Here is a 14,591-nt window from a genome sequence, read left to right on the forward strand (position 1 = left end):
CTGTATTATAGCCACACAAGCATACGCAAAACCTCACTCCTGCGAGAGTGGATACAAGAACACCAAACCGTGTCCAAATTGACAAAACCTATCAAAAGTGAGAGTAAACACACGATCACTGTCAAAGTGGGAATATATCGACCACTGTACAAGATGGCATAACACTACAAACTTTTATGGCGAGAAGACCGGGGAAAACAAACAGAATTTCCTTGCAAAATAAGTCAAAACTCAACGCAAACCGCAAGCCAAATAACTGCATATAACTGTCATAGTGGGAGTCAACTTGACAATTAAACCATTAGAGAGCAAACTACGGATACGCATAAACCATGGCGAGAAATCCTGGGAAAAATCCGGCAGAGTCTCCCCTAGAAACTGGAAAAAAACTCAAAAAATCTCACATAATACGCATGAAAATAGACACTCAGTGTCTCAGTAGAAAAATCCACAAATAGCATACATGCAATGCCAAAAGCCTGGCAAACTGGCTCACTCATGACCGAGTAGCTCTATGGACATGTACCTGTCCAAAAACATTGCAAACATGTAAACCTGCTACCTGTGAGCTATGGCTAGCTCAAACTGTATCCGCATAATACATACATAGCATGAAACTGCACAAAACCGTGCTCAAAAAAGCTCTATGAAATGCCCCACACAGTCAAACAATGCGCATGAATCCGCATCCGGATGTGTAACAATCCGAAAGTCACATCCCAAAGTATTACTTGTATACGCAAAAAAAAAGGTGAATTCTCTCTCAAATAGCACCACAGTCTGCCATACATAGCCAAAGATGCAAACCGCATCACTCTCTACACTGTAGAAATCAAACTGCAAAACCTCGATATCTCGAGATTGTTGACAGGCTGCTGAAAAAATTCAGCGCTCAAAATTTCAAAATTTTGATATGAACATTGCGTCCGAAACGTGTCAAAACCTCAGGGTAGACTCCTGGATCCATGTATCCGAGTCCGAGTGTAAGAGATATGCCAAAAATCTCTGTCTTCGGCCCAAAAACACAGCATAAACTTACTGTTGTTGCACCTGCTATGATTCAGAGAAGAATTTCAGAAAATGAACATCACCATCGCGTCCAGAATGTGTCAAGACTCCAACCTAGACTCTTAGATTATATCCATCCGACTCCGTGTGACGGAGATATGCAAAAAACACTATTTCGGGAGCCAAAAACAGCAAAAATGAGCTACAACACTTCTTGTTCCTGCTCTTTTTCTGCAAAATTCAACAATGGCTTTCTACAGAAGCTCTACACAAGCTAAATATACATGCCTGAGCTGAGATCTGACACCCTCGAGCCGTATCCACTGCCGTCGAGCTCAAGCTGCTACAACCGAGCTCCGTCGCTTTCGTCTCGCCAGGATGCCGTCGCACGTGCGTCACCAAAGCTCTGATACCAATTGTGAGTGCACAAATGTGGTGCGTGTGCGGAGAGTGAGAAGGGGAGAGAGAGAGTACACAAGATGTGGGTGGAGCTTCCAAATCTCACTATATGAGCACAATGTGATAGTGAGTGAGAGCTCCTTATTCTTTGTATGTATAAAGAATAAGGAGATAAATGTGGGCGGCCGGACACTGGCCGACAGACACGGGCAAGCACGGTGAGGCACACCTCCTTTACCTAACAAGGATTGCAGATAAGGGGATAGGCTCAAGCACATATGGGTGCGTACGGTCTCTTGGCTAAGAGAAGAACATACTTTTGTAATTGAGGGCAATGTGTGTGGTAAATGCATAAAGTGTGAGTCTCCAAACTCTTCCCATGCAGTGATACATTGGCATTGTAGGAAAGCCTCCTTTATTGTAGGGTCTAGTGATGCATCAAGAAGCCTTTGTGTTGCATTCCATCTTTCAAAACCAAATTCTTGATTTTTTGTTGCATCCATCCTAATCTCACTACTTGATTTCTTGCATACATCGTAATCTCAATACTTTTCTTTTATACTTGCAAGCCGAGGTGGCAAGCTTTGGTGCATTTTTATAATGTACTCCACAACTCTCTTCATACCAGGAGTGATCAATACTCATGGGGTAAGAGCACGTGAGATAATTGTACCTTCAATTTAGAAAGTGGAGACCCTAACGTTATGACCCTAGAAAGAATTACAGGCATAACTAAGATGTCAAAGAGATACTTCTCTCTCTCTCTCTCTCTCTCTCTCTCTCTCTCTCTCTCTCTCGTGTCCACATGGTCAAAACTTTAGTGTGTATGCTTCTCATCACTCTTCCTCATTGTGTGAGCTTGGTCCTCTCTCTCTCTCTCTCTCTCTCTCTCTCTCTCTCTCTCTCTCTCTCTCTCTCTCTCTCCCCCATTTCAAGTGTGTCCCTTAAGTTTATGTACTATTTGGTACTACAAATTGGTTTGTAATACATCTTAATGGGTCTATTTTTAACAAAGCACCTTATTGTGGTGGCTATGATTTGTTGTTAGTCATAATCACATGGCAGCAAAAGCTAAAATGACAACTATTGTTGATGAATTGTCTTTTGTTATTTTCACACCACTCAAAATAGAGAGTATTAGGTTCGATGGCTTAAGTTATATTTGTGCAAGTGTTTTATCCAGCTACTTAAAATCCACAAGTTGAAGTAGTGAAACTGAATGATCCTATCAAGAGCTCTCAGATGGATTTCTAAATATATTTCTCAAATAATATTTTCTAAATAACATTTGTAAGATAGTGAACAAAACTTAACCACATGCTCAAAGGTTAATCACTCATAGGTTTTGAATGTGAAAAAACACTCTCAGTTAGGTCTTGACCATGTGGAGAGAGCAGTTGCACTTCAAAAAGAAAACACACTTATCGAGGTTTTGACCATGTAGAGAGAGCAGGCGCCGTTCAAAAAGAGTCGTCAAAACATTGGTGAGCAAGTTTTCACCACATGTTGAAAAGCTAAGCGAGTGCATTTTTGAATGCTCAAAACCCAAAAGAGAAACCTTCCCCACACGTTTAAACCTATGTGAGTGAGTTTTGTCCACATGGTCAAAAACTAAGTGAGAAGTTTTGTCCACATGTTCAAAACCTAAGTGAGTGTGTTTTTAAATGTTCAAAACCGACATGAACAAGTTTGCTCTATATTCTCAAAACCTAAATATTTGAGTTTTGACCATGGACCTTTCAACACAAATTTCATCTTCAAGATGAAAGAGCTTTATTTTACAAATAGCATGTTATACCTTCTTTGGTGTATTTGGTATGAGTTGTCAATTATCAAGCGTGCTATAAACATCAATAAGGTGCATTTTTTATTTCTACCCTGTTGAAGAATTCTTGGCTAGATATTCTTAGCATAGTACAAAATGACATATGGGCCATGACAATAGATCTAACTATAGGTACAAATTAGCTTGGGATGTGCAAAAGAAATTTAATTTAGCAAACTTATCATCTAAACACATATCTCCCTTATTGCATAAAATTGTTAATGAACCCAAAGTTTGAAATATGATTGTTAAGTATAGAAGAGAGCTATCACCCCCCCCCCCCCCACAAACAATTATTGTTTAAATGCACATTGTTGGGTGAAACTGTTTGGTTGCAAGGAGAAATTGTAGATGGTACTTTTTGTCCAGCATAAGTCTCCAAGAAAGATAAGATTGTAGAATTTTTACTAAACAATGGTTTTTTGGGTTTTGACAAACATAGCACATGTTATCATGACAATTCATCTTCATCTGAAACTTCATCAAAGTTACGTGTTGTCTTGGATCTTAATGGCCTATAGTTACGACGTTGTTTTGCAAAATCCCATTTTCCAAAAAAAAAAACTAGATTAGAAGGTTGTATGATATCACGAACACATAATCCCATGGCAATAAGATCATTGAAGTGGCATTGCAAGTAGGAAATCCCTTCTATTTGAATGTTGACAGCACAAATAGACCATGGGAGATCTCCAACCTTTGATTGACCTTTGAAAATAATGATCGTACATTCTATGTAGTCTCTAGCTTCTGTGAGAAAATCAATCTTTTTTGTCCCACGTGTCAGCATTTTCCTTAGCAAATCATCACACATTTTGCAAAAAAAATCTATAAAGAGCACTATCGATGTTGTGCTTTGCAACCAAATTCTCCTTACTATTCCCAATCTCCTTGTCAACATTGTGAAATTTCCCAAGCAATGCATCTTGGATCGTTCGGTCTTGTTTGAGTCTCTTGATATGCTCCACCATATCCTCCACATCTATTTCATCCTTTAAGACTTTTGATAAAACAATGGTGCCTTCCTGAAGATCTATTTGTATCTTTACCTCTTCTTCATCAAGCCCACACAAAAACCTAAATACTCTCATTGAAGGTTTCTTATGTTGTTTCTCTAGTTCCTCTATAATTTCCAACCATGTTTCAAAAGTATCCTTACTACATGCAGAGAGTTGAGCCATTGAAACAAATGCCTATAGAAAAGAAAAATACTTCAAAGCTCAATAAAAAATACATTAGTGAAAATAATAAATATAAGAAAGAAGGAAAAACTCACTTACATCCCAGTCTACATGAGCAGGATGACCCTTTGTAATTCCAAGAGGGGGCCTTGCAAGGAGCTTATGAAATTCCCATTGACTGTTGAGGTATTTCAATATGTCACTATATGGTTGTTTGACATATAAAGCCTTGTCTTTCTCATTTGCAATAGTAGATATGGCTGATGCAACCTGTGGAGTTGCATCTACAACAATACATACCTTTTTTGTACACTTAATATTATTAACTCTTGAGACACAGGATCATCAGTGGTTTCCTTCTCTTGATACCTTAACATTTTAGCACGATAAATGGAATGTTGACCATCAATGGTCCAATATCTATATTTTGTCAATTTTGCCTCTTTTAATTCATTGAGTTCCATTGGGTTTCCTGCCGTCATCTGTTGACAATTATTAATTGTCATCAGATAAGCACATGTAACAGGCTTATTCATACTCGATGAAAACCACATCATGCAATTATCCATTTTCTTGGGTTTAAGTTGGCAAAAATTATAGTGAGTAGGAGCAACAAAACAATTATCAACATTAGATAAGCACATGCAGCAAGCCTATTCATACTCAATGCAAACCACATCATGCAATTATCCATTTGCTTAGGTTCAAGCTGGTGACATTTATAATGAGCAAAGGCAACAAAACAATTATCAACATTGAACTCAAAGTCTTTATACTTGAAAGGAAAGTATTTTGAATACTTTTTTGTGCCCCTGTTTTTTTCTTTGCCGCCTTCAAGTTTTTTTCCAGTAATCCCAGCTCTATAAATCGTAATGAACTATCAAATAATTTTCAATCATCTCCTCTAAGGTCTTAATGCTTTGACTTTTATCTATAATAAGCTCACTTTTATTTGGACTAGACTCACCCTTTTTCTTCTTTGCTTTTGGATGCGTAGGAGATTTCTTTGGTTTCCCTCTCAATGAAGCACTTATGGCATCTTGTAATCGATCAAGGCTTGCTTCAGAAGAAGGACGATCTAAATTCCATCCTTGAGTAAACATAGTTACATCTTTCTCCATGACCATTTGGTCAATGGCATAAATCTTTGGTAAAAGTTGGTACTCAACACTTGAATGCATAAGCATTGAACATTTGGATGAGCATCAACTATGGAGATAGCTGATGGTAGCACTTGTCCAAAATCTTGAAATGTATTCTCATCCATGGCTTTTGCAACATACAAATGGACCCTGTGAAACTGGGGGCCATATGGACTCTAGATGTCTACATACCATCGCCTTTCTTGATGACAAGCAAAGTCCACTAACTTTTCTTTTTTGGGTCATGTTTCACCTAAAACAAAATGCAAACAAAAAATTAATTAATCCCTTTACAACATGAATCTAAGTAATAGGTGTAGTGTAGATCTACACATAACACAAGAGAGGAACACACCTTATCCAATCTCAGTAAAAGATGAAAGAACTAGATTCACCACTTTGGTAGTCAAATTTACCACTTAATCGATAGAAACAAGATAGAAATAGAATTGTAGATGGACTTTAGCACAAAATATCTACCACTTTTCCTACTTGGACAAGTTACAAACGATTGCCCATGCGCTCTCTCTCTCTCTCTCTCTCTCTCCCCCCCCCGGCTCATGCACACACACAAGCACTCAATTTCATCTCTGATCCAGCTTCAACTTCATCTTTTTTAGCTGTGAGGAGGTGCAACCTGTGGAAATGAACAACCTTCCTTTGGATAGCCTAGTGCACGCACGACACATACCAGCTTCTATGTCCTCTAACATGGGCAAAAAAATTTAAGGATGATATTGTTAGTTAGGGACTATTGAAAGAGAACATATTGTTTGGCACTGCCTTGCGGCATGTCAAGTATGGAAAGAAACAATGGGGACAGACAAAGATGGAGAGGTTTTCTTGGGTTGGCGATGGGAGGAATCTCCACAAGTGATGCATTTTATTTAAAATTGAGCCATTTAGGGTAGGGTAATATATAGATGTAGTACCAAATTTCCAAACAATAAACATACTATGGCAGCAAATTTCTAAGATGAGCCATTTAGGTCCAAACAAACGTTCATATATTGAAAATATACTTGGTCACATTTTATCTTCTAAGTCCCAAAAACAAAGAAACGAACATATTAATATAGCAACAATCCTTCATACAGAAAATATATATATATATATATATATATATTATATCTGTATCTATATCTATTATATACAGATATAATAGATGTGACCCAGGGTTACTATACTAGTAGTTACCAAGGATTGTAGCTGGATAAAAGGCTTCACTAATGCCCCTGCAGAGTCAGCAACCAAGACACCCGGAAGAGGCAGGAATTGAGGTGGCAGAATGTGGGCGTCGCAGGCAAGCAAGCGCATGGACCTTGCTTTCTGCTCGTCCAAATCCCCTGGCAACCCCCGCACGCTTGGGCATTTCTTTATCACAAGCGACTGCACCGTCTTCATCAACCCTTCTGGAATCGCTCTCAGGCGTGGGCAATTCGACACTTCCAAGGACTCTACGTGAGACAGGATCTCCGTTTCTGCACACAGCTCTCGCAGAGCGTAGCAACATCCCAAGCAAAAGGCCCGCAATTTGCTGCAGCCCGTGATGAATCCCGGAGGGAGCACTTTGACCTGTCCCAAACACAAATGCAGGCACACTAGAGATGGATAGCTCAACCGCACACCCTCCGGCTGCTCATCCTCTCACACCAAAGGCTCAAGAACTTCAGTTTAGGTAGCTTCAGAGACAGTCCATGTTCCGGAACAAGCCGATCCAAGGAAGGCAAGCTTAGCAGCATTACCTCTAAAGAGGCTTTGTGGCCTAGTTCTTGCATAGGCATCGAAGTAACCCTCTGAAGTGTAAGGCGAAGCCATTTTAGCTCCTTCATTCCCTCGAGCATACCACTAGGAAACTCCTTCAATTCTTTCATCTTTAGACAGAGGTCTCGTACTCGCCAGAGATGCCCGAGGCTTTGGGGGAGCTCTTCAAGAGTGGTGCTTTTGATCCCCAGCTCCAGCAAGCTCTCCCCTTCAAAATCCGTCAGGCATAACTCTCGCAACTTGGTCATGCTCTGGCAAAAGTAAGATGACAGCTCAGCAGTTCTCTCACATCGCAGAATGCACAGAGTGTTCTTATGGCAGTCGATGTCTTCCTCAGGGATGTTTTTAACACCAAAGCCATCAAAAAATTGCAGCCTTGTTGCTGAAGAGGCTACCGCCTGCACCCCATTATTACAAGCAATTAGCAGCATGTTATACACAGTGGCCTCTCTCAAACGATTCAACTCGTGGACCACATTACCGAGAACTCTTTCACCAGAGGTTGGCAAACCATAAAATGAACTAACTCCTAAAGCTTGTCAAAGTCCCATATTCTTGCACTGTGCCATAAATATTACATTGCCACATCAACGAAGGCACTTTGCCATATCACGTTCAGAGGATCGAGACACATGGAAATGAAAAAAAGAAGCCATGATCGATTCAGCTTGGAGTTGATGTAAAATCGACAATAGCCTTGAGCAGCGGAGGAGGGTCCGCAATGTGTCCATTGACATGACCCTCAAGAACAATCACCTGCAGCTCTCTACACTTCTCAAAGTCTGCATCTATCCAGACTTCCAGAGAAGGGACTCACAACCATTTTACATCCCTCCAAATCTGTCACCAGCAGCATGCAGTAAACATAAGAAGATCAATACAAGAAGGCAGCTGGGGAAGAGTTGCAATGTGCCATACCTCATCATCCACATTTACAAGACCTTGCATGCACGTTGGCATGTAAGTGGTGGCAGTACACTTCCATGTAACTGCCATTTGATAGCCAAGATTTCTGATAAGGTCATGCATCCTCACCTTTACTTCCACAGTAGTGTGACCTGATAGAGAATATGTTTCTAGCTCTAGCAAGCCCAACTCTAAAAGCCTGGAGGTTTCAGCCCTCGGAAGTATCGAGTCTACAACATCCCTAAACTGGAAGTATGTCAAATTGTCAAAGCACACACAAGGCAAGAGAAATGCAGTTTGAGTTTCCCCATTGAGAGCATCATAGCTGAATTTCAAGACATTGGAAATCTGCTCCTCTACACAAAGCCCTCATGAAGACCAAGTCTACACACAAGACAACAGACAGCACTGTCAAAACAATGTCAAAACACTGACAAGTAGTACTGTGTCCTGCCCAAGCTGCCCATGTCCCAACTGGTAAACCCACACGTGATAGCGTCCACATGAACTACGAGATGCAACGGCCGACTCTGAGACTCCAAATGCATGACCAATACTGATGCATGAATGCATGTTGTAGGCGACGTGGCTGGTGGCAGAGGAGGATACCACCGCCACTGCACACACTATACTCAGGAAAGGAATTGATCTCCCCTTCAATATGTCCTGGACACATCCACTCTCTAGGATCCCATACAAGAAATGCCCCCTCCCCCCCCTTCTCCCTCTCTCTCTCTCTCTCTCTCTCTCTCTCTCAAGAGTAATAACTGTTGCACCAATGTGACTGGGAATGTGCCATCAAGAGCCAAGTACTTGCCTGCTTTTGTTGGAAGTGTCAACAATGCTATTGGATGGCTTGACCTCCTCAAGGGAACGGTATTCACACCAATTTCCTTCAGCAAAAAAAATTCCAGCTTCTTCTTCACCGTCTCAACCTCCTGGCTGTAGTTACTTGCTTACAGAAATCTGTAAAGAAGTCAGAATTGTCACTGTTCCGCAATTCATAAGATGCTTGAAGGCGAGATAATGCAAGGCATAAGATGTTCAAAGGCGAGATGCGGGGGCCATGAATCATGATTGTGTTGGAAATCCCCTTACGCAGAGAGAATCAACTATCCCCATATAAAACTTTTGACTGGATGCCATAAGCATGTGGAAACCTCAAATTCATCCAAGCAGTGCATGCACACTAGCAGCACGCACACAATGGAGACAAATCAAGTATGCCCATCGCACGTCATCTCCTACCTTTCATGGTCCTGGAGAGCAATAGCATACCTCTTCGATTTGCCTGCGTTCAGTACTTTTCTGCAAAACAAATAGCCTTCTATAATGAGGTGCATGGACTCTGCCATCATTTCAGTGTTGGCTCGTCCTTCACTCTCGAGTAGTGGCCTCATAAATCTCTTCTAGATGTCGAGATATTGTGTCATCAAGTAGCTGCATTGCTCTTTGTTGTCGTGCATCTTGAGGGACATGTCCAGACCCATTGCTATAATGGTCAATCCTGCACCGACCCAAGGCAACGCATCCAAGGCACTGACAAATTCCTTTGAAAGCTTAGCTCCAGCGGTGACCTGCAATCATCGATCACAAACCAACATTGATTGTGATACTAGCTGATGAATAGGGCATCTTCCATGGAAGCCATTGTAACTATACCTTGTCCAGATGTTTCTCCACATACAATGCATAACTTTTCACATCATCAGACATGTGTACAGCTCCATCCTTATGCTGCCGTTTCCATCTCCCAACGATCAAAAACAAGTTAAAGAGCAACATTTTCAAATGTGAAACAGAAAACGGTGTACATAAATTGAACGGTAAAACGATGGCTGTGGGGATTTTGATTCGACAATGCTCACCCTCGATAACTTGTACATAAATAATGCCCTGAAAGGCACAAGACACTTCTACCAAAATAATATATGCCTGAAGCTACAGTTTGCAAACCTGTCTCTCTGAGATTTCTTGTATTTATTCGAAAAAGAGGGATTCCAGTAGGGGCTGTCTCATTGTAATGCCTGTCTAAGATCTCATGTTACACACACAGTACTGAGGAATCCCAGGAGGGGTTCACATAATGCAACACCGGCTTCTTGGGGAGAAGATAATCTCATCTGCAGGTGAGGAATCACTGCAGCTACACAGCTACACCAGAAAGTCCCCCCACGGAGTACAAAATTGCTACTGGGAAACACAATGGGAAATCTCCCATGGGAATTTGGCTCAGTACCCGCTTCAGCTGGAAGAGATTGGGCATCTACTACTACACGCAGTCCAGATCAAAGGCCTTAGGTTGCCTAGGATTGTGTAGATCCCAGCTACGTACGTACAACAATAAACAAACACTCACCGTCAGAGACCTTTCGATGCTGCCGAGAAGCTCGGTAATGTCATCGTCGGAGGCAGGCAGTTGGGCTATCTCCTCCTGCTCCTCCGCGGCATGCTGGCCTGTCCACCTTCGCCTTCTCATTTTCTCCAAGCGCACGCGTTGACGCCCTTCTCAAGCCATATCTTCAAGACCCAGGAGAAGGGACCTGTTCAAAGATTGTTCTAAGAACTATGGTACGATGACTCCGAGGAGGTAGAATAAATCAAATATCAAAGGTATTCAATAAGAGATTGGATATTGGACCAAGGATTAGAAACTGCTCCAAGAGATGAACACCGTGGAAGATCTTTTGAGAGTAATGTTAAGAAACCAAAAACCATCTCATCACAAAGAAAATTGGGTCACACTAAAGCTAGTCCAGAGCTACATGAGTCACTATTTCTAACAGATTGGTTTGAAAGATTCGGAACAAGACCAATTGTCAGGAAACTAAGAGTTGAACCAAATAAACGTGTCAGACTAACTGATTTTCAAAAATGAGTCAAAATATATAGTGGATTGGAGGATCCATACGACCAAGGTCAATCATGGACTTGAACACATTAGCTGAAAGATTTGTAGCTGCTTGTTCCAAAATGGAGATCAAACACAATACGATAACTCAAATCTACAGCTTTAAATAGAAGTAATGTGAGTCTGTTAGAGATTGTGTAACTCAAATGAAACTATACATTGCCAGGTTTCCAGAGCTAGAGATACGTACAAAAGAATGACTAGTATCATTGTTTCTAGAGGGACTGCTAAACAAAGAACTTTCTTGCTATACTGTATAGCAAGAAGTATACAATCGTAGAAGAGTGTGTGTCAGATGCTATTGACTTAGGTGATATTTTCAATGAAGAAGATATCCTTAAGGAGAACCAAAGTGAGAAAACATCCACTAAACCAGCACAAGTGGGAACGGCTACTGCAGCACCACTTTCAGCCATAAAATACATGCTCAAAAAGATGAATAACATACAAAAAGCACCTATGAAAGAACCAGGACAAGGGATACCTCAACAGAAACAACGAATAGGCCACAGATGGTGTGCAATCGAGAGTAAATGGAACAACCATGAGACCAATGAGTGCTATTGCCGACCAAAATATGATGGGAATGTTCAGTATGTGCCCATGAGGCCACAAGGACAACCCATGTGCAGAGATCAGCCTAACATGGTCCCAGCTCAAAGACCACCGATGGGTATGGAAAGATCTCAACCCGTGCTGGGTCAACAACCTCCATATCCAGGACATAATACAGTGTCTGTAAAGTACATGCATTCAGAAGGAGTCATAGATGAACAAGCACTAGTGCCTGTTACAACCTATGCTGAGCTTAGTCCATTTATAGTAATGGTAGAAGGAGATTGGTATAATTCACATCCACCACCAATGGAAGAACCTGTGACTTATACTCCACTAGAGCTTGCACCAATGTATTATGTAGCTAGTCAAGGTGTCAAACTTCCTATGGTAAGACCCATGATTAAGTCAAGAACGAGAAACTGTCATAATTGTGGTGCAAATGATCATTGGAAAAATGAATGCCCAGAGACTGACAAGAGCCTCAAGCCAGTTGAAGCTTATTGCATACAATGTTGCAAAAAGGGAGGACACTTTCCAGAAGATTGTCCTAAAAATACTTTAAACAAGGGTAAAACAGGAGTGAATGTAGTCCAAGTGATATCTAGTAGCTCATCTGAGAGTGAATCGATTGTTCCAATCAAGGTAATCACCCGAGCCTAAGCTAAGAAAAAGAAATGTAACTCCTTTGATGCTTCAGAGAACACAAAAATTGATTCTCAAAAGACCAAAAGAAGCAGAAGCAAAATGTATGAGATGCAAAAATAAAAAGAACGAACTGAAAATGAAGAGAAAGCAAAAAAATTATTCGAGGAAAATGTGAAAGAAACTGGAAGCAAAGTCAATGAAACCAAAGTGAAATCGGGAGGATCAATTTTGGTTGATAAAATTTTTGAACCTATTAATGCAGCCTTGGAAGCCTACTTAGCAGAACTTAAAGCATGCCAAAACATGGAAAACAAATGGAAAAACTATCCTTCTCCAGACATGGAAGCAGCTAAGATTGAAGCTTATCAAAATTTAGTAAGAATCATGCAAGAAATGCTGGAAAAACAAAGACCCAAGCTCGAAAGTATGGCAAAACCTAAGGAGCTCGTGGTAAGAGACAATCAAGAAAAAACCAAAGCGGTGGTAGAACCCCACCTTGAAACAAAAGAGCCAAAACTTATAGTGCCGGACAACGAAGATGCCTTAGTCAAAATTCCATTCGTAGAAGAAGACTGACTAGGACACTTATGGAGAAAGTTAGAGAGATCAATGATAGGAGCCTAACTCTTAAATCAACTCCTATAAAAGAAGTATGGTTATAAGAAGTACAATCTTATATGGGGATTGCGGATTTGAAGCTTCAGGAATGTCTAAACCATTGACCTTGAAAACACTATCCCCTTACTTGGGAGATAACGAGGATGAATCCATAGTGTGTAAGACCACTCAAGTAAAAAGAGAGGAACAAACCCTAGAAGTAGACAACATTCATTCAATCATGTCTACACCCATCCAATGCACTCTTACTTTGGGAGAACTATTAAAAATCAGACCATACCTATGGAATGATCTACAGAAAATTGTAGAGAAGGTGGGAATAACGGGGCTAATAGCAAAAAATTTGAAAAAATTGAAACACGAAATGGACAACAAGGAGATTCGATTTGTTCCAATGAACAAAGTTGGAGAATACTACGAAGGGGAAGAAGGAAACACAACCCTTCCAGTGAAATATAATGACATAGAAACCATGGCAATACTGGATAGTGGGGCAGGCATAGCCATAGCTCCGAAAGCAGTATGGGAATCCTGCGGACAACCATCCATTAGACAAACTCGAATGAAATTGCAATTGGCTGATGGACACATCGAAAGAACCTTAGGACTGCTTGAAAAAGTGATAGTTAATTCATGTGGGATTGAATATCAACACACTTTTGCCATAGTAGACTTTGGGAAGAAACGCAATTACAAAATCATATTGGGAAGACCTTTCATGCAACATGTACAACTCATCCAAGACTAGGAAAACAACTATCTGTACTTGAAGCAAGTGGGATCAATAACAAGGGTTTAATCTAAAAGATCACATTTATAGAGATGTCATGAAAACGCCCATGCAAGAGTTCAATCCAGTCTCCTCGGCTGAAACTAAGCTTCCATCTTGATTGAACAAAGACACTCCTATTTGGATGTGTGGAGCTTCAAAAAACGGGAGCTTAAAAAGAGAAGAATGTATCTTAGAAAGGGATTGCACCGATGAAGCGTATGTACCCGAACCCTTTCAAGAGCATTTGTTTGAGCCATTTTCTTGGACTCAAATTTTAGCGACAATGGATGTATGTGTGAATACGTCTATGCCTACTCAATTCTGCAATCAAGACGGCTATGATATAATTCCCATACAGATGATCTCAACCCTCCACATTGAAGACAAAATTCAGGAACCCAAGGACTTGATGAAAGCTCAACAAGTCTTTTCAGACCTCTACTATGATGCAACAAATGAGTTAAAAGAACCTTCAGCTACCTAAGATGATTGAAGGTCGGAAAAAGAACATGTGAGAGCTAAGCTACTCATGAAAGGAGAGGAGGAAAAGTTTTTTGACTTTCCTAACTAGAAACCGAGAAGACAGAAATGGTATAGACAAAAAAGAGGCACTAGAAACGTGAAAGCTAGACCTATGCCATCAGTCTCCAGTAGAACACAATTCCTGATGCAGATTGATACACATGATTTTGTCAATGACAAAATCACTACTAGATATGCTTCAAACAAAAATCTAAAAATGTCAAAAACATCAAGAAAAACAAGAAAGGAAACTCAAGTGAAACCTAAAAAACAGGACAAGGAGTCAACCATGACACAAGTTGAAAAGAAAAAGAAGTATCAAGAGTTGAAAAAAGCTCTA

The 14,591-nt window shown here is 40.6% G+C and overlaps 1 protein-coding gene across 1 annotated transcript; it reads right to left on the reverse strand.

The window, feature by feature from the left end:
* Positions 1 to 5,647: 5,647 nt before the first annotated feature.
* On the reverse strand, positions 5,648 to 9,637 carry LOC147426324 (uncharacterized). Its single transcript, XM_086498369.1, has 6 exons — positions 9,504 to 9,637; positions 9,043 to 9,191; positions 7,801 to 8,159; positions 7,301 to 7,717; positions 6,753 to 7,130; positions 5,648 to 5,808 (listed from the first exon to the last, which is right to left on the reverse strand). The coding sequence occupies exons 3-6, from the start codon at positions 7,831 to 7,833 to the stop codon at positions 5,779 to 5,781; spliced, it is 858 nt and encodes a 285-aa protein (XP_086354495.1). The 5' UTR covers positions 7,834 to 8,159; positions 9,043 to 9,191; positions 9,504 to 9,637; the 3' UTR covers positions 5,648 to 5,778.
* Positions 9,638 to 14,591: the final 4,954 nt, after the last annotated feature.

Source organism: Adiantum capillus-veneris, chromosome 24 (genome assembly GCF_014529385.1).
Source record: "Adiantum capillus-veneris isolate H3 chromosome 24, ASM1452938v2, whole genome shotgun sequence".
NCBI lineage: Eukaryota > Viridiplantae > Streptophyta > Polypodiopsida > Polypodiales > Pteridaceae > Adiantum > Adiantum capillus-veneris.